Here is a 21782-nt window from a genome sequence, read left to right as displayed (position 1 = left end):
CTTCTGCTAAACATCTCCTTTTGAGTTCCACAGAAGAAAGTCAGTCAAATGTATTTAAAACAACATAAGTAAATTATGGCAAAACATTGATTTTTGAGTGAACTACGCCTTAACTATCAGTATAACTATTGACCGCATGTTTATATAACAAGTCTTTAAAGTTACATGCAATGGGGAAACTCAACTTCCCACTGCAGAAACAGAATTGTGTTGGACGCACTACATAAAAGTTAAATCAAAACATAACTTATCCTGATAGACAGACGCAAATGAGCATGACTTCCCAATATAATGGAAAGAAAGCGGGGGAAAGCATAAGAGAGGCCTTCCACATAAAATAATGATCTGATAGAGCTCATCTTCAGGGAACAGTCAATAAATTGCACTCTGTCAGTGGTTAAGCTTCCTATTTGGAAAAGTTTGGGTTGGATCAGGACCAAAAGCCACATTTGTCGAACACCCCCATCTAAATGAGAAAAAAAGGTCACTGAGATGCAGCGAAACTGATGAAAAGCACAAAACTCAAATCATTCCTTGTAAAAAAAAAAAAAAAAAACATTAATCGAGCCATACCTTGAGCCACTTTAAGCCAGCGCGGCCGGAGTCATGCATTAGGTCATGAGAGCGCTTCGCACAGGCAGTGAGTGATGGAGAAGAAATAGAGAAAAAGAGGAATAATAGAAAAAGTCAGAGGAAACAGAGACAGACCAGAGCAAAACAGAACAATAGTTTGAAACAAACCACGCAAATTGAAAATTGGAAGCAGAGGAAGAGGGGCTAGAGAAAGAGAAAGAGGATGGTAACCATGGATCCAGCAAGACAACAGCGAAACGTCTGAGCGAGAACAGGTTCGGAGCGGAAAAGAGATCCATACGGGATTGGGTCAGGCCGGTAGGGGAAAGGGGGAAGCTTGTGGTGAAAGAGGAAGGGCGGTTTCGAGACATCCCATCATCCCCGGTCAACATGAGCAGAGAGATTGAGGCTTTCTTTGGTCCACTGCCTCCAGGGAAGGTTATGAAGTATGTCATTTCGCTGCTGAATCATGTCTGGAGACTGGACACATGTTTTCATGTGGTCTTGGGCAAACGTTTTCACTGGCCCCGCATGAGCGGCTGGTCGCTTTCGTACATCCCGGCCGTAAATCCTGAGCTGGGACAGAGTGACTGGTGTCACTGCACACCGAGGGCCCTGTGTAGGAAGAAAATGCACCCCTTTTTCTCCCGGCGACCACATTTGCCCTTACTAGCACACGACTCAAAGCAGTTGGCAGGACAATAATGCTCATGAAAGCATCAGCTAAAATGAGAAGGACTCATCTGCTAAACAAGCACACTGAATAGACTGAGAAAACCCTGTTTTGACACCCAGGTCCTCTGATACAGCAGCCAACACTCCTGAAATATAATCACTGACAGGAAGATGGTGTGAGAAAATAGGGGGAAATCTTGAAGGAATAATTTCACCCAGAAATGAAAAACCATTTACTCATGTTGTTCCATGCCATTATTCAATCTTCTCAGCTGCAGCTCTCAAATCAAACATGCCACAAGTATGATGACATCACGAGACACGCAAGAACCTCGTCAAATGCCGTTTGGTGTTACGATGTAATTTCAGGGGTACATACGACTTCAATGGCAGAGGTAACGACTTAAATTCAAGTCTGTTTGCCACATAAAGCTATAATATGGCTTTAAAAGACTTATTGCACACTACGAATTGAACAATAAGGTAAATTCGTTAAAAGTAATGAATTAGGCATCAACAAACAAGGAACAACTAGGCTATATTTTACAGCATATAATAATATAACAATGTTAATTAATAAATATACTATTGTTCATTTCATGTCTGTCCATATAACTTGAAATGTCAAAAATGTATTAGTACAATAAATAAGTATACCAATTATTTGGGGGACTGTTGTTTTCCTTTGTCTTTATATACATGCATTAAATTAAATTGAGTTGATTGAAAACATCATGCATGTACAACCTGTTGTATGCCTGTTGGGAGATGAGAAAGCAAGCATGAATGCATGAATGAATGGGTTGAAAAAAATATTATATTCATATATTTATGTTAATATTAACCAAAATTAATAAATGCTATATAACTGAAGAAACTGTTCCTTGTTTATTCATAATACATCATGCATTAATAATCTAAACAAATTTGGTAAAATGTTACCAAAATTGCATATGGGTTTGGAATGACATAAGAGTAAATAATGACAGAATTCCATGTTCATTTGTGGTCATCTATTCATTTAAAAAAGAAGGAAGAATAGTAGCACTCTAGCAGAAGACATTCACACTGACCTGTGTAATTGTCAGAAATCTTTCAGACTTGACACAAGAGAGAAGGGCCCAATATGGCCTCATAAAAAACAAAAACATGTTTGGATTCATATTTCCAAATTTCATTAGCTGCATGAATGGAGCAAACAACTTGTACTGTAGCTCTCCCATGCTCTCAAATTAAGTGCACATTCACACAGACCTTTAAAGTGAGCTCAACGGACGCACATGGTTTGACGAGAGAGAACGACCTCTTTTTTGGCCAGAGGCTCGCTTTTATGTCAGCGTAACAAAGAGCAGTCGCCCCCGTCCCCATACATTTAAGACCAACATACTGACAGAAATTTGTACAGGCACTGTGCTCGGTCCAACATGTGATCTGCACAATGTGAACAATGAGATGAACAGCTATTGGAGGAAATTGAACACAGAGCTAAAGACGAACGCTTGCGTATGATTGGCACAACAGAGGGTGTGGTGAAGCAATGCAGGGATGTTAATTAAATAGCAGAGGAGAGACTCTGTGTGTGCGTAAGGAAAAACATGTGCGTGTGTGTGAAGCTAATTAGATTTTGCATGGCTTAATGCAGGACCACAAATTAAGCATTTAAAAACATGTCTGCCAATTGCCAGCGAGGCAAGCTGCCATCCATTTTTCTCCCCCAATCATGTAGCTCATAACTCCTAAAATATGTAACCCGGAATATGAGTTCATTCTTATATAACAGGTGCCAGGGTGGGGAGGAACTTCTAATGGCGATATCCTGAGTGCATGTAGCGAGACTTGATGTGGCTGGGACGTCGGTAATGAGCATGGAGACTGGCTCCGGAGGGTGGCACTTGTACTGTCCCCATTTCCTCTTCTCTCCGGGCCCGAATGAGGAGGCCGGCCAGGCTTAGCAGCAGCGTTGGCTCCCGCCTCAGCCCCTGGCTCTAATTAACCTCCGGGGGATTGAGCGGAGGTCCGCCCGGCGGTGAAGAAACTCTAGGCCACGATACGTTCCTGAGACTGCAACGCGCACTGGGACGATGCTCAGCCAGCCATGCGAAATCTCTAGAAAATAGAAAGAGTAGGAAGGAAACGGCAGGGCGCCAGGATCCACAGAAGGTTGAACAAACCATTAAGGGTTTAAAAATGAATTTCTCAATTGAGCCAAGTTAGATGGACAGAAAAGGAGAAAGGAAAGGGAAAAGTTCAGGGATTCAGGTACAGGGGAAGCAAGATATTGGCAGCTGCTTTGCGCCCCGTTTCAAAGCCTGACTGGCTGCTTGTGTTTTCGGATTCATGGAGGACTCATTCGGAGAAGGTTATAGGAGTTTGATGCTATCTCCAGGGCTCCAAAGACAGCTGGACTGTGGAGCAATCCACATTGATGCCTTAAAAAACAGGTTCAATTGGGACAGAACAACCTGGGTAAGGCATTCCAGCACCTTCGAATCATAAAATACCAATTAATTTGCAATTTATTTGTCAATTCAATCCATTTCCACTTTGTCCTAGTCCAGGACACACATTTGGTCTCCATTTAGAGAGTTTAATTGCTAAAAAAAACACACACACACAAAAAAAACCACCTTCCAAGTTCATTGCTAATGCACCCAAAATTAATACTAAAAAACAACCCATAAACCTTTGATTACTCTTTGAAACACAAATTATTAATTACAAATAATTTTAATGACTTTAAAGTATTTTATTTCTGTTGCTCCATTGAAAGTCCAGGTAACCAAAACTTCAAGTTCATACATGCATTGTAAAACAAATCCATTTGAATCGAGGGGTTCAATCCAAGTCTTTTGAAATGATACAAAAGCTTTATATAATGAACAGATTTAATTTAGGCTTTTAATTTGTGTGAGATGCACAAGAACCAATGAGGTTTGTTCAAGCGTGCGATGCGTTCTATGTATGTGTGTGAAATAAAAGCCAAAATTCACTATATTTCTTCACATGGTGTGGATAAAACCGCTCGATACATATGGATTAATTTTTACAACTCCTTTATGACCTTTTTGGATCTTCTTAGTATTGGTTACCTAGACTTTCAATGGAGTGACAGAAACCTCTAAGGTTCATTAAAAATAACTTAATTTGTGCTTGGAAGATTAACCAAAGCTCATGAATAAATGATGAATTTTCATTTTTGGGTGAACCATCCCTTTAAATGAACTTGGGTAGAGGAGATATATTTTCCCAGATATTTCACTCCCCTACCTCCAAAATCACAGTTGAACGCCTGCTTACAAATGCTAAGAAAGAAACACCGTTCCTCATGTGCTCACGTTCTATGTGGCTGAACTGAAACGGACCAAAGTTAGCAGTCCTCACGCAGGCCACACAAAGCTTATTTATGTTCTAAATGAAGACTGACTGCAGACACAAACATGTAACCCATGCATGCCACATGAATGTTCACCACTGGCACGGCGATTCAGCGCTGGCATGGATTTGGACGGTTGGCACGGCTCTAGTTGCTGGTGTGGTGATGTGCAGTGACAGGCCGACTTTTTTACCGATTCCTGAGCCATGTGAAGGAGGCTTTTTAGCAGGAGCGATACGTTCGCCAAGCAAAAGCCATTACAACCCAGCCTGGGACATGCTAGCCTTGCGTGGATGTGCATACAGTTGTGTGTAAACACTGGACAGGATGTTTAACTGGGAGGAAGAGGAAGTGGACATTTCCACAATGGAAAGATAGCCGTAGGATTTAGCTAGCACCACATTGATGTTACCGCACACATTTTGCTTCATGTAACACTTTACAGTCCTCGTTGTAATAGTAAACAGGAGCTCTTTAGAACCATTATTGGATAATGTTACCAGAGAACATGACTGTTTATCACACTTGAAAAGCTAAGGACTATGATAGCTGAAGTCTCAATACTGCCAAAGCTGGCTGTTCCAAGCCTAATCTTGTTGCCAACTGGCTGGAAAGGTGCAAAATAACTATCCAAAATGTTGTCAAACATCTCCTGGAGCGTGAGCTGGAGTAAAGCTGTAATGGATTGTAAAAAATAAAAAAAATAAATAAATAAAATGCAACTTTTCTACGTAATATACAACTTCTATTCAGACTCAAATTAAAAGGCACAATGTATTAAATAAAAAAGATTTGAATGTGAAAAAAAAAAAAGTGAACAATACGTGCAGTCCAAAAAATAAAGAGAGAGACTCCTGGCATATTAATGACCCTTGGGCTTCATCTGTTTCTCACCTGTTTCTCAGCATTTACACGAGCAGATTCCTCTTGTGCCAGCACCATTTCTCTCTCGGCCGTGATCTGTACACTCTCACGCAAGGCCTCTTCCAGCTCCTCGATGCGGTCGTCTTTCTGCTGCAGGGAATCCTGGGGGGGAAAAAAACAACATTTAATAATATGCTGTTAACATTCAACAAAATGCTATCAAGTACAACTGACAAACTTTTTACTGATACAGATTTTTTTGGTAGAATGTCAGGTACAGTTCAATACCTGGACTTAACTGCCTTTTAAATGAAATTGAATTATATGGTTGTTTTATTTAATCTGACTGTGAAATTTTATTTGATGAGCTTTGTTCAAAGATAGTACACATGCACATCGAAACTGACCCTTAATAACGAACAAGTGTAGCAGCAGGTAGTTCTGAGAAAACCAGTTGCAGTCGGTTCACAGCATGTGAGGTATAAACATTATGAATACTCGGACTGCGGTAACTGAGGGCAACCCAAGCTGTCCGTCTCAGGGACGTGACTCATGTACAGTCTGCTCCCATTATGACACGGCGCAGATCTATGTCTCGCCAGTCAAGAGTGAAATCACACTACTTCAAGCGTCTGCTCTCTGCTCGGGCAAACACATACAACAGAGTCAGGGGTCAAACCTAGTTATCACGAACGCCTGCGATTGATTTTATTGGGAAATTGAAAAAACAGAGGGAAAATGATGAACAGAGAAAAAGTCAGATTGAAAGAGTGCTAGAGAGCGAAAGAACGCAATGGTTAGGGACTCAAATGAATAGGCATTGTGGGATACGTGGAGAAACGCCAGAGCAGTGCTGAATATGGGAACAGTCTTGAGTTCATTACGCTGCTCCATTTCAAGGAACATTCACATTTCATTTTCCCCCCACATTTCAGAATCGGCTACAAAAGTCCTGACTCGTTTGGCAGACCTGAGGCACTTAGTACAGACCTCTACAAACATGCAGTCTGACGTACACAACAGAGCAAACAGACGCTACACACACATACACACAAACTGCCATTCATTCAAATGGAGCTCTACAGTGGTAATGGCCTCCATGCTGAGAAACTGCCTTCCAGCTAAAAGCATCAGCCTTCAATATGAAGACAGAGGCCTGTTGCACACAATCCCAGACGCCGATGATCCCAGCGAACATTTTCATCTGGTATCCCACACCACAAATTCCTGCTAAAAGAGGCAATGTGAAGGTACACAAATAACCAGATGCATGTGTCACCCTGCTCCAGACAATCCTGAGAGAAAAATCAAGAGGTTTTAAAATGTTTACAAAAATGCTAGCATGCAAAACTAACCATGGCGGTGATTTACATTTTTTAGTTTGACATTTATGTATTTGGCAAACATTTTTTGGCATGCATTTTTTTTTAAATCTAAAGCAAAAGCCTTTCATGTGATACATTATATTCCTATGCATTTCTTGCTAATTTGAACCCTTGGTTTTAAGTTACCAAAATGTACATTATATGTAAGTAAGGTATAATTGATACAGAATTCATTTATTCATAACATTTTGGTTTAACAGGTCTTCCCCCTCAAAAAAAAAGTGTAACATTTCTTGTATGAAAATCTTTAGAGAACAATCAAAGTTTTGAGCCATTTGCAAAGACAGTAAAGACTAAATTGACTGTGAATGATTTTTTTTTTATTGATTTTAACCTGATTTGTCTATGCATTTGACAGACGTTTTTATCCAAAGCCATTTATATTCAGGATATACTTTATTCTCTGGGATATAATTTTGGATAACTGACACATTGCATTCGTTCAAAACATTTTGACAACATGTAATTATAAGACTGAACATTTTGTCACTAAAATTCCTCCCAACTATATGCCTCAACTTTCAATATCAAGACAAGAGGCTTGATGCGCACAATCCCAGACACCATTTTCATCATTCTCATCTGGAAGCCCACACCACAAATTCCTGCAACAAGAGGCAATGTCGATAACCAGATGCATCTGTTGAATCGGCAGGATTTTCTGTAACCAAGGTCAGCAATTACAGGAAGTTCAGGACACGAGGAGGGTGATGGGGGTACAGATCACAGCATGTGGTAAAAAGGCTCTCTCTTCTATCTTATTTTGACGATATTTAGCTTGCGCTTTCCACTCGCAGGCAGACCGCAATCACTTTGGTTTGATTTAAAGCGACAGTAATCCTTTTTGCTCGGTCAATATCTCATTACGGTAATGCTTTTGGTGCCAAAACCACACAGATGATAGAAGGAGACACCTCAGGGAAGCCACAAATCAAAGCCACATGCTGTACCGTAGGGACCGTCCGGGCTCGGGTGGGGCTCGCTGGGGAATCTGCCCAGCTCTCCGCGGCTTGCACAACCAATTAGGAGATGAGCAGGACGAGCCTGAAGAACAAAAGCTCAGCTCAAACAGTTGGGGCAGAATGACTTGCAGCTGTCTAGCATGCTCACTCACACACACACAAATATTCAACCAGCGGTGTCCTAATTCAACACAAGGTCGTTTTGTTCCCATCTGTGGCTTCTTTTTGGAAGGAACGGAACTGAAAAATGCAGCACCATCCCAGGACACACAGAGACAGAAACTGACTCAAGCGGTTTCAGCAGTTCATTAGGGTGAAGAGTTTAGGTCATAGTAAGGCATTATTTAAAATAACCCCAAAACAGCAGGATGACCTCAGCTAAAAGTCTAAGAAAAGACACAGCCAAAGTGAAGGGTTTGGTAGCAGATGTCCCTTAAAGATGAGATGATGATGATATACATTTTCCCAGCGGGAGGATTCTTCTGTATCGTTCTAGGTGCGAGAGAGAGGAATCGCAAATGTTTAAAAAAAGAACCGGAATGGAGCAGCAGGTGTCCATCCTTCCTGGCTGGGGAAAGCGTAAAAGACGGCCAAAAGCATGGTAACATCAAACAACATATGCCAACAAACAGGCCCAATAAAAAAAGACCTTGGAAGTCTATTAAAGAAATGAGAACATGCGGATTTGATTCCCCTACCGCCACCATCGGATCCCGAGCTCCCGATCCTGGATCTGGTTTGAGTTGAAATAGATTTCTGAAATCACGGAGACTGAGGCTGCCGCACAGGCGGACTACAATGAAATTCTCTGCCAGACTGGACCGTATTAATTAAGTTTTGACTCTTTCGAGTCGAGAGACACAACAAACCCAATGTTTCAGTAGACGCTCAACGAATCCACCGTTGTGAACAATCACAGGGTAGAAAATTTGAAAGGAAGTAGCTGAAAGTGGGCCACAATAAACTTGAGTGCTGTTAATTTGTGAACGCAATCAATAACAAGAAGGCCAGGAGAGGAGGGAATTAAAGTGAGTGACAAGCAGAAAGAAATCTAAGCTTCCATGACGAGCTCAAAACAAGGCTTTGAAACGCTCCCAAGAGAGCTGGATATCAAGCCTCTGGGTGCTGTGGTTACTGCAGATCTGAGCGCTACGAATACTGTTTACTTCACTTCTATAACCTCCTGTGATGTGGTTCTTTGAAGCGAGCCCTTTCCGGCATCTTCCAACTCCGTCTTTCTACATCTCTCTCTCTCTCCCCATCTAACACCGCTTTCCGCATGTTCTACATCAAGATGACGGCTTGATGTAGGGGGAGTGAGGTAGGATGTGTCAGTGTATAAATCAGTGTTATGTCCTAAATTTACCTAAATTACCAAATGGTGTATGATTATGATTTTAGAAAAAGCCCATGCTATACAGCTGCCTATGATTAAAGGGATAGTTCACCCAAAAATGAAAATTCTGTCATCATTTACTCATCCTCAAGTTGTTCCAAACCTGTATGAGTTTCTTTGTTCTGCTGAACACAAAGAAAGATATTTGGAAGAATGTTTGTAACCAAACAGATCTCGGTCCCCATTGACTACCATAGTATATATTTTTCCTACTATGGAAGTCAATGGGGACCGAGATCTGTTGATTACAAACATTCTTCCAAATATCTTCCTTTGTGTTCAGCAGAACAAAGAAACTCATACAGGTTTGGAACAACTTGAGGATGAGTAAATGATGACAGAATTTTCATTTTTGGGTGAACTGTCCCTTTAAGAAAACTGATGAGATTTGTAAAACATTTCATATTTGTAAACTATATATGAAGAGTTCAGATGCAAAAGCCTCTAAGTGCCATCTAAAATGTTCTTCTAGAATGATCATTTTTATCAAGCTCGTATATTTAAGTTCAGTAATTTCACTTAAATTACAATTAATAGGTAATTATCATTGCCATTTAAGTGAAATTACTGAACTTAAATATACGAGCTTGATAAAAATGATCATTCTAGAAGAAAATTTCAGATGGCACTTAGAGGCTTTTACATCTGAACTCTTCATATATATATATTCATATTTTATAAAATATTATAAACACTTTAAAAAAAAATATTTTAGGGCGCTTTCACACTAGCACTTTTGGTGCGCACCCGGGTTCGAATGACGTCAGAGTTCGGTTCGTTTGGATGATGTGAACGCTGTCTTCCGAACTCGGGTGCGCACCCGCGAACCGTACTCGAGTCCGCTTAAAAAGGTGGTCTCGGGTACGGTTCATGTGAACTCGGGTACGGTTCGCTGCTGATATGAACGAATCGAACCAAACCGCAGAAGTGAACCGCTATTGTTGACGTATAATGTGTCTTCGGCGGACAGCCCGCTGTCTTTGAAACGTTTTCTGAATTTTTGCGGCAGACAGATGCAAGTGTGTTTCTGTATGTCTATGTTGAAAACAAAACCAAAGGTTAAAAAAAAGAAGAAAAAATGTCAACCGAGCAAGTCTATCCATTTGGGCGCCTTTTCATTCGCGGTTACCAAGCAACACCATTACGCCAGCTGCAGCCTGATGACGCAAGTGTACCGCGGTTCGGATAGAAATAATATAATGTGAACACAGTCCATCGGGGGCAGGGGGAGGGGGGAGCAATCGAACTCGGGTTCGGAACAGGCAATCGAACCAAGTGTGAAAGCGCCCTTAAAGAATGTTGGTAACCAGACAGTTGACGGCACCCACTGATTTCAATAGTATTTTTGTTTTCCTACTATGGTATTTTTCTTTTCCTACTATGGAAGTCAATGGGTGGGTGCTGTCAACTGTCGGGTTCTTTAACATATCTTCTTTTATGTTCAACAGAAGAAAGAAACTCATACAGGGTTGGAACAACTTGAGAGCGAGTAAGTAATGACTACATTTTTCATTTTTGAGTGAACTATTCCTTTAAGAAAAGAATGGCACAGCTGACCCTATGCTTGTTCTTCAGAGTAAACATTAGTAAACAGTAAACCCATTATGAGGAGTAAAAAAAAAAAAAAAAAGAGATGAGCATCAGGAAAAACATTGGCCAGGTGTGTTAGTCCTTCAGGTCTATCCACCCTCTGCCTCTGGTGGTGGGAAGCTGACCTTTAATTCACAGTCCTGTGATCACTGCATTGAACGATAACGGTTGTCTGGGCACAATGTGTCATAAAACAGACTCTTCAAAGCATAAAGTCATTATCATCAAAGTATCTCTGCGGGGAAATTCTGCCCTCAGCAGGGAAGCCACTGGGGCAGTTTCAAAGACACTAGTTTATGTACATGACAGTGGACCCAAAAAAACAAAAAACACAAGAATGAGAGCAAGAACGTCCCACACGGCCTGAGGCTAAATACTTAGCATAAGAAGGAGGAGAAAGACTTGAGATGTAGCAGAACAAAGATGGGTGTAAACAACAAGGCTCTGTGCTGATTGAAGGGGTGGAGGGCCTACATATGGGGCTGATGGGTATCAGATGGTGCAGCTCTGTGAATGAAAAGTCTTGTTTTAAGCAAGTCAGCTCACTTGGCGGCCATATTGGATCTGGGTAACACCCTAGGGCAGTTGTTTTCTAGTCATGCAAGCTCAGCTCTTTACTCCTTAAAGAGTAAAATCCCCCAAAGAATTTGCCAACTTGTGTTGCAATAACATACACTGCAAAAGAAGCCTATTTTTAATGAGCATTTCTTTCTAATTTTCATTTTAAAATATCTAAAAATCTAAGAAGCAACCCTGCATAAGATATTTTTAGCTCATTAATCTTTAGTATGAGTGTATTTTGTCTTACTGCACACCCAGCCAAACAAAAATATTTTCTAAGAACATTTTGTTAATGTTAAGTTATGATGTTCTCTCAACATTCAAAAAAATCTAGTTAATTTTAAACATTTTAAAAACCTTTTTATGGTTATGCGAATGTTAAAGAAACATTATCATTTTGCAAACATTATGGAAAAGTTACTTTTTGAATGTAATCTGAATTGTTCGTGACGAGTATCAAACTAAATTTATTTATTTATTTATTTATTTTCATGAATGATGTATAAGTAATGTTTTTAAGACCAGATAACTTTGATCATTCTATTAACATTACTGGAAAAACATTTGTACATGACTGAGAAAACCTTGCCAGAATGTTCTGAGAATGTTCCCTGTTAGCTGGGCCGACCTTTTATCTAGTTTTAAAGACCCCCTGTGGTGAAAATCAAGTTTTTAATGTTGTTTATATGTCTATGTGGTGTTTTTAATATGCTTTAAGACATACAATGTGCACATTCATCAGTCAAGACCATTACTGAGTATTTCTTCCTCAAAACTGTAGTTTACCAAAGACCAAATAAAGTTCTATTCAAGATACAATCAATGCTACTGGAAATGTATTTTTAGGTCAAAAAACACCAATTAAAAAGTAATTCAAAGTCATTTTTTGCAATGTGTGTCAATACATCAAGAAAAAGGGGACATTTTAAATTTAGTTTGTTTAGCTCCAGTCAGGCTATTTTTCTGTCTCATCCATCTAATGTGGATAAACGTTCCTTAGCAAAGCGATCAGATGGTGTCCTTGCCAATAAAAGCAGTACGATCTTTTAATTTTAGGCCAGGATTTCCTTTCTCATAGCTGTAATGTTGAGCGCTGAGATTTCTACCATTCATTATTCAACGGCTGCTATGTCATACGCTTTCTGGTGGAGGCCAGCAACTCAGTGCTGTTGTCTTCTCCTCAGCAAAACGCAAAAGGACAAAAAAAGTTTTGGAAAGCCCACAGAGAAAATGGCATTTCCTTCCTTTCGACTGTTTGGGCAGTCATGCTAACACACCATCTCTAACATGCAAAAGATAAATCGAACTGTTGAAGCCCATTGCTTCCCTACAACCAAAAAAGGTGCTCTTGAATCTCACAGCTCAATAAAGTTGCTGTTCTCCAGTCTGCGTTTACCAGAGTTCCTCTCTGACAGCGCTTTGGAGTGTCAGTCTCACGACTGGCGTCTGTTAGCTCCCTCATGACCTGTTCGCGCTCGAGAGGTGATGAGTGGCAGAATCAAGGCTTTCATGTGTGAAGTACACTGCGCCTCTTGCTTTTCTTCCTGCGCCATTTCCATTTCTCCATCTCAGCCTCGCTTTACCTCTCTCTCTTTCCGTTTCCCTCTGAGTGTTGAGAATGGCTCTCGCCACCGCATTAGTGATGACGACCTTGTCGGGCAGATTTTTACCGCAGTTTTGTTTCACCTCTGCTCAGTGTTACCGCTAGAGCCTGATCTCTCATCAGTCTTTGGAGGTTTTGGAAAACAGACTGGAACATTCAAGAACATTCCACGGAGACCTCAAGAAATCAAAAAAGGCCTAAACCTGAAGCTGCCAATGCTAATTTGCCAGAGACAGTAATGTAACATCTAATCCCAAGATGGTTCCTCTACACGCACAACTCACCGTTAGGTCAAGCACAAGCTATTCGTAAGAAACATAACAGGTCCTTGCTGAAAAAAAAAAATAGCATACTTTGCTGGTATTAGCCTTTTAAAGCACATTTTAAAATGTCCAAAAACACCTAACAAACAAAAAAGGCACAAAACAAAACAGCTAAAACTAGAAAACCAGGTTTGCTCACTGTATCCCATTTGCTAAGACTGTCCTGTGCCAACTATAGCTTTCTAATGGATCCTAGATGTTGCACTGTGACCAGTCTGTTATGGCAGGTTGAGAAAATGACATTTAGGATGAAAAAAGGCCTCCCCCCAGGGACAGTAATATGTTCCCCCTCAATAAAAGCAGCGTCGGCAGGCCAACGAGTCATAAAAGGCTCCTGTTTGACTCTTTTATATCTGTGTGTTTAAAAAGGACCATAAACCTGTGATTCGCCTGCAGCACTTTGGCTTTATTAACTCCAGTGTGTTGCCATCACCTGTCAGATCTTTTCAGTCACCAGCAAATGTGAACACAAAGAGAAAGACTAATGAGAAGCTGCATAATTGCAGATCTGTACCCTGGCACATAAATCTTTATATAAATGTGTTTAAGGATAGGTGAGGACGATGTGTTGATACTGAGGTTGACAGGTTTTTCTGGATTCTTTTACTGTCAGACATGTCAGTATTGTCTGCTATGATAATTTGATAAAATAGAACCTACATTACAGATATATTCAGGCTTTCATAAGTGTGCAAGAACAAAAGACCACTGGTGCTTGTAAGAAAACTTAACAGCATGATCCCTAACTCACCAAATGTTATAAAATACTGTTCCACAATTGCACACTAAAGGTGTCACTCTAAGCTCTCTGCATTTGAGTGCTGATGTTTACAACCACATGAGAGCACAATGTGCCAAACATAAAAGGGGCTGGGAGACTTATAAACAGAAGACCTATGGCTTACTATCGCCATTCGTAATGTGTGGCGCACCGGCGTCAGTAAAATGGCTTAATAACCTGTGGGGGAAACCCTTTTCTGAGCTTGCTTTGATGATTGCACAAAGTATGTCGTGGAATATGTTCACCCTTTCTGAATTGCAGCATGTTGACTGAATGTACCTTTCCTTTCTTTGACCTGTCTATTTTCTTCCCAAATTTCTTTTTAATTTCTTTTGCCTTTTTACCTTCAAAGAAGGCCGGTCAAGGTGGAGATCGGGCTACAGTGGGGCCTTCTGGTCACAGGGCATGCTGGGAGTCAGAGCATTTGGCGCTGCACTCACAGTGAGACTATGCAGTAAAAGGGAACAGACTCAACCACGCAGTAAAACAGGTATTTACTGGGCTTCATTATAATGTCATCTTTTCTCCCCCGCTGTCTTTCTCCATCCTGCTTCTCTCCGTTTCCCAGCGAAAGTCTTGATTTCTTCAGGCTGATGATATTTGATCGGCGGGAGAGGTACGCTTGATGATCCAGTACATATTGCACGTCTGGGAACTCTGTATCCGGCGGAAAATGTCTCGAAAACACTAAAGAGATGTGGAGGCCTATTAAAACCCATCTCCTGTTTTATCAGACTAGAGAGATAAATGAAAAAGGATAGGGATGATTCAGAAGAGGTTAAAGTCACGCTCTTGAGGGGTGTTGATCAAAGACCCTCTTCTGCATTGCAATTCTCTGCACAGGCAGCATCTGCATTTCATTTTATCATCCTATGGAAACTAACAGCTAAACTTAATTAACCAGACATTGACATTTTGACACTTGCCCATCAAAAAGACATGTCGCTATCTGATTGCTAGGGAGTTCTGATTGGAGTTTTTGTTAGTTTTGCAGGCCCAGGGTTAGGGTTAGTTACCAGTTATCAATTCAAAACTAAGTTTAGAATGTTTTTTAATTCAAATTCTATCATTTTAGTTGAAAGGGAGTAAATTCTTGCCATGAAATATGAATAGCCATAAGTCTAATCGCATACAAAAAGCAATAGCTCACATTCTCAAGCTGTACGATTTTAAGTCTGATTCATTTAAAGAGCATGCATTAAACACCAAAGTTTAATATTAAGGACTAGGGGTTTGCTAGAATAGTTACAGTGATCCTTGCCTAAGAAAGCACCACTAATTAGAGGACTGATTGGATCAAATCATGTGGAAGCAGCACCACGGCACCAGCAGGAAGCTCGAAAAAAGAAGCGAAAGACCTTTCTTCTGACCATCTAACCTTCTCCAAAGTCAACAGTTGCTATTCTGAATATGTTTGTGCAGCTCTAGTGCTCAACCACGACTGACCACCCCACATCCCACCTCAGGACTCCAATGGAAACCTTCTTAATTGATAGAAAAAGCCATTTTTAGTGCCGGGTCAGTGCTGAGAGGAGAGAGAGGATTGTTCTGCTGTCCTGGGCTAACCTCTTTCTCAGCTCACCCTGACCAACTGATTGGAGCAGGACCATTGTAACCATACTGAAACATCAACAACAATCGGTTTGCCTTCCAAACACGCCTGATGCGTCCAATAGCGTGTGCACATCAGCTCAGGGTTCGTCTGATCTAGAGTCTCAGGGCCTCAAAGCCGTATCGTGACGTGCCTGTGGGGGAAGGTGGCGGTTGATGGTCTTGGCTGAAGGAAGCAGCTGTCGCTGCTTCCAGACAAGGCCCATGATGCAGCCGCATCAGGGTGCTCCGAACGGGGGAGCGTAAGCCACAATGTGGGCTTGCGGCAATGTGACCCCACGGAGGAAGCTGGGGCCCTGAAGTCATAAATGAGCTCTCTTAGACCGCAACACGTACTCGTGCGCACGAACACACTGACGCTCCAGTCGCCGGGTACCACAGGTCGAAGTCCAATAGCACATCAATCCTGCTGTCAGAAATATAGCATATGAACTCGAACGAAAACAAAGAACACATGACACAGAACAAGGAAAATGTGAAAACGGAGAATGATCGAAAGAACAAACCAACAGCCAGGAAAAACACAGAAAACCACAACAAAGGGAGGGCCGCTGTGGCATTGTTGTCCAGAGGTCTACGGCAAAGAGGAAAAACAGCCCTTCCATAAAAACAGCCCCTCTGTAAAAACTGGGACTTTTTGCACTGAGATTCTCACAGACATTAACTGCTGATTCTGGCTTTCTATCCAGAAACTCACTCCAGAAGAGCGGGAACGACCACCACAGACCACCATTCTGTCAAATTGGGGCTAATATGGTGAAAGTTACATCAGCCAAGATGAGGTAGCTTGTATTCGCAAATCTAAACTAAACATTCCGATACCTGGATGCAGACGCTGGCGCTTCTTCTTCACTATCACAAAGCCATAAATTCAAAAATAGTTCCTGCGGTCGCACTGAACAACTGTGTCCTATTTCATCGTTCAATTATTCTCTCCTCTTCTCTTTTTCCAAAATCCAAAGCTCACAATGAGAGGAGGACACAAGGTCAGGATGTGCGTGAATGCGGTCTGGATGAGGGAAACATGAGATCGCTCTTTACCTGAGAAGAATCCTAGCAATTCTCAAATGAGGAACTGGAGCTGACATGCAAACTTATATAATCAGAAGACAGATCACTCTGAAGAGACACATTTCTAGGCAGCACAAAAGGAAAACCTTTAAACACTGCATAAAGGTTTGAGCTATTGTGAATAACTCATGGTTTTTGAGGGGTCTTTGACCCTCTTAAAGGGTTGATTGGCCTCATTATGGGTTAAGTTTCAATGTTAAGACTTTAACGGCCACTGCTCTCGTCAGATTTCAATGGTTATGTGTGTAAAACCTTCTGAAATCCATTACAGGGAACAGGGATTCATCCGGCGTTTCAATTAGGCAACATCACACAAGCATGAGGTCTGGTGTTGAACGCCACAAACAGACAAGCGCAGCGATTTAAACACTGAAACATCTCAGTGTCGTAGGATTAAATATCAAAACTCGCTCAGCCGATCAAATAATTGTGAATAACATAAATGTCACGTGTACTTTACCTGGACCTGCTGAGAACTCTCGCTGATGTTATCCTCTCTCTTACGAGCCTCTTCCATCAACTGGGCGTTCTTGCTCTTCTCCACCTGCTCTTTGTGCTTCAGATTGGCAACCTTCTTGCTTTGGTCTTTCATATGCCTGCAGTGACAAAACAACAGATTTCTGTCAGACATGCACGGATGGACATAGAGGTGGATGGATACAGGAAACTATATGTTCAGAATAGCAACTAAAGCTGCAAAAAATTATGCAGAATGTAAAACAAGCACATTATGAAATAATGCAAAGTTTTAATAAATAGTATGAAGTATACAGTGAACATCACTCTAAGTATATTATTCCATTCTGAAAATAAAAATAAAAAATAAAATGAAGTACTATTGTATGCTTGATGAAATCAGATCAAATACCTTGATGTAAACAGTAGCTATATTTTAATATATAGTAACAAGCTTTGTATATTAATTAGGAATGGGTAAAAATACATTTAAAATAATAATAATAATAATGCACAATTAAAAATTTTTTTTTTAATAGTATGGAGTATACAATGAAGATTACTGTGGAATATAATATGCATGATCCCATTCAGAATAAAATAGAATAGAATAAAATAATAAAATAAAATAAAATAAATATTAAATGCTACAATTAGAATAAAAAATCTCTTCTTCAAAGAGGTTTTTTTCTTCTTCTTTTGCACACATACAAGCAGTCAAGTACAAACAGAAGGGTCAATGAGAGAAGCCATAAGCTAGCTTATCAGAAATGACAACAAAAGGGAGCAGAACTGATCTCCACAGATCAAGCTGTGCTGCAAATGAAAACGGCAGTATGTTTGTGTTTATGCTCTGGGATTTTTCTCATTATCCTTCAACCTCCTCCATTTGCTGTGGCATGGAAACCCGCAGGAACACAAAGCACTACCAAAAACAAATGAATATTTAAATTAAAAAAGCATTCAAGCTGTTTTTATTTCTGAGAAGTGTCGTATCAAACAGGCCTAAATCCTGGGGTCATTCGGTCCCAACAAGTGCCAGAGTTTTCCTGTTTATGTGGCCGGCATCGGAGTATTGTGCACTGGCAGTGTGGCGGCCAGGATCGGTTACTGTTCACCATCTTGACTTGATCAAAAAAAATTAAAAAAACTTAAGCCTATGCCTTGCAGAACAGATGTACCACTGACTATGCCAACACCAATGTCTTTAAATGAGTAATAACACAGCGTTGTGGAAAGACCTCCCTCGGCCCCCCTTTGACACCAAAGAGCATTGCCCAAGACACACAATACGGGAAGGTAATTGAAGAGTTATTATGGGGGCTTATGGGATATGACAAGCCATGTCTACATGTGCCAGGAAAGCAGAACCAAGGTGCTCCGCACAACGCCTGCATCCCAATTCGGCTGGTCCTCTGGAGTAAAAAGCAGCGTAAAGAGCATGTTCACTGAAGCAAGGTGACGCCGAACAAGGCTTGGAGAAATCGGGCCAAGCCGCTGCGGCACTAGAACCTGATCGTTCTTCTGGATGAGCTGTCCTGAGCACAGTGGAGTCTCTGTGTTGAAGTACCAGAGGAAAGCCACAGTCTTCTGGCTCCTGTTGCAGAAACTAGCACAACTCTAGTCATCAGCGAACAGTTGCCAAACAAAGTTTGGGATTAGAGTTAGCCAGGTGACATAATACTAGTAAAGGAACGACTGGTGTGAGTGTGTTTCTATCTTTTTTAGAAGGTTCCCAAGGTTTTCTTTCCTCTCTTGACTGTACATGAATGCGTGTTTCTGGGATGTGAGGCCGTAGCGTGTAGCCATGCAGGATCAGAAGAAGTGTTGACAAGAGCGTAGGCGATGAAGAGGGAAAGTCTACTACTATTACATCCACTGCTCTATGCAATATTTTTTAGAATCATAATTTGCTGCATTGAGGCTCGAAACACACAGAACACAATAGGTGCTTGCACTGTTAGGGAGTAAATACTTGACTACACATTCATTTCAGCACAACAGCTGCTTTCAAAACGATGTAGCTTTCCCAATAAGCATTGGTGTAGCATGACAAACAGCAACATCACTGCATTTTTCATCACATTTTTATCACTGCACCCACAGCAGAGTGAACTCTGTCCTCTCTCACAAAATGTTGCATTGGGAAATCGGATTTATTGTAGTGAATCAGTTCATTCACATGGTTCACGTAAATAAACGATTCACTGATTAAATAAACGATTCCCTGATTTATTTAAACAATTCCCTGATTTAAACAAACAATTCATTGATTCATTTAAATGATTCACCATGTCATTTAAACCCCGAAATATTTATTTAAACAATGTTTTCTGCTCAGTTATATAAACACGTTTTGCAGTTTTATTAGTTAGCTCTGGTGTTTTGTGCCAGATAAATGGTGTAATTGCAGAATTAAATGGTACCATCTGACAATTATACTTTCAGAAATATTATTTAGTTTGCAACTTATAGTTAACTAGTACAACTAGGACCCAGTGTGGCTTGACTGTAGTTGAACTATTTTATGAGCATCTCTGCAAAGTCGCAGCTCCAAAGTAGCTATCCCCAACACTGCTAATTTGATGGCTATTAAAAAAATCTAATAAAAGTGGCTAGAATCTGGAAACACCAGGCAAGATGTGCTGTGCTGTCAAAAGACCATCTCGAAGACAACATGACCATATAACAAAGCAAAAGAAAGACTTTGTGTGTGTGCTCAAGGGAGTTTGTGTAACAGGTCATAAATATACTGGAATGTTCCTATTTGGTGTTTCCAGAAGAGGCCAAGCCATCTGCTTGGCTCCGCTACACTTGCAATAAGCAGCTGACTGTTTTTATGCATTGCAGGCCAGCCCTTTATTCAGGGTTTTGATTATATGTTTATATGTCTCCATTTGAGCTCTGATGTGATGGGATAGGTAACCCCATTTCACAGAGTTCATGAGGGAAACACTTCTACAACAATAAAGTGAAACGATGACATCTAATTCAGATGTAATTCGCCAGTCGTTCTGGTATTTTTGATACGCTCTGATAAAAACATGATGGCGCAGGAATATAACAAAAAACGATTCTTAAACCTTGCTGAAAGGAAGGCTTTGTGGGGTTGATATTACCAGCACGCATGCCAATATTTCCAGTGAGCTCCGCTTCAGATATAAGTGATGGTGACACTCTAATCTAGCCCATCCTGTCAGATTAAATCAAATATCCATTCCAAAGATTCCTTAAACGGACCCAAAATGTAGCTCTGCTTTATGTCCAACAGTGAAATATTGAACCACACAAACATACATGACTCTTCTATTCTGATTATGGAAGTGTCATGTAAATGCTTTAACCTAACCATTATAATCAGATTAAACCAATATTCTGATTTCTAAAAATCTGAATAAGAATATTAATATCTGTATTAATTTGAATACACATTATTTGAAATATCTGAAAATTCTGAAATATAAGGGTTTTATTATTTTTTGAAGAATGCATTCATCTGATTGGTGACGGTAAATATAATGTACAATGTTTTAAAGATTTCTACTTCAAATGCTGTTTGAGAATTGAGCATATTAGAATATTTTTTAAAGGATCATGTGACACTTAGGACTGGAGTGATGATGCTGAAAATTTAGCTTTGCCATCACAGGTATAAATTATACTTTTAAAATATATTAAAACAGATTTTTTTTATTTTAAATTGTAATAACATTTCACAAAATGACTGTTTTTACAGTTTTTTTGATCAAGTAAATGCAGCCTTGGTGAGCACAAGAGACTTCGGTCAAACACATTTGTCAAAAACAAATCTTAGACACCAACTTTTGAACGGTTGTGTAAAAAACAGGAATAAATACAAGAGACTTTTGAAGAGAATGTCTCACTTTCTTGCTAACACACAAACCTAAATGGAAACATCTCTGTGTACTGAACTCAACTACGCACGTGTGCAAGGGCAGAGACCCCATTTACAGGGCCTTCTTTGTCAATTTTCCCAATGCCAACATTTTCCTTTCCTCTAAATAAAACTCTGGATCACATGCGTAACCCCCTGTCATCTTCCTCCTCTCTGTACTGAGCTTTGTTGCATTAGCGGCCATATTATCAATACTGGGAAAACTGTACTACATTTGAGTACTAGTGTGGCTTCAGGCAACGAGAGAAGCAACATTCAAAATGAGTGGAAAAAATGAAACACAGGTAAACAGGTCTATGACAGGGCACTGTACTGCGGGAGAGAAAGAAAATAATCTTTCAGCACAATTTTGAGGTTGTCTAGAGGAAAAACACACTAATTATGCATCAAAACATAACATATAAACCTAAAAAAATAAATTAAATAAAAACACGCAGACTTGGACACAGGTGAAAATGGAGTGCGCTTTGGAGAAAGTTCAACACTCCAGTCTAACCTAACGCTTTTTAATGAATCTTATCTTCAAAGAGCTCAAACCCTGAAATTTTATCAAAAATAGTAATTCATCTCGATCTTTAAAATTAATAATTCATATACAAAACAGCTTCAGGCAATGTTCACAGGCTTGAAAGCACTTTGAAA

At 40.3% G+C, this 21782-nt stretch overlaps 1 protein-coding gene across 5 annotated transcripts in view; it reads right to left on the bottom strand.

Moving 5' to 3' along the window:
* Window positions 1-21782, bottom strand: part of erc1b (ELKS/RAB6-interacting/CAST family member 1b) — a 196917-nt gene that overhangs the window by 94891 nt on the left and 80244 nt on the right. For all 5 annotated transcript variants that reach the window (XM_084407452.1, XM_084407453.1, XM_084407454.1 and 2 more), the window contains 2 exons: window positions 17229-17364; window positions 5516-5647 (listed from right to left, as the gene is read on the bottom strand). In XM_084407452.1, coding sequence (XP_084263578.1) covers window positions 5516-5647; window positions 17229-17364 — 268 coding nt within the window. The remainder of the gene's footprint in view (window positions 1-5515; window positions 5648-17228; window positions 17365-21782) is intronic.

Source organism: Rutilus rutilus (genome assembly GCF_951802725.1).
Source record: "Rutilus rutilus genome assembly, chromosome: 4".
Taxonomy (NCBI): Eukaryota; Metazoa; Chordata; class Actinopteri; order Cypriniformes; family Leuciscidae; genus Rutilus; species Rutilus rutilus.
This window is presented reverse-complemented; position numbering and strand designations above follow the sequence as displayed.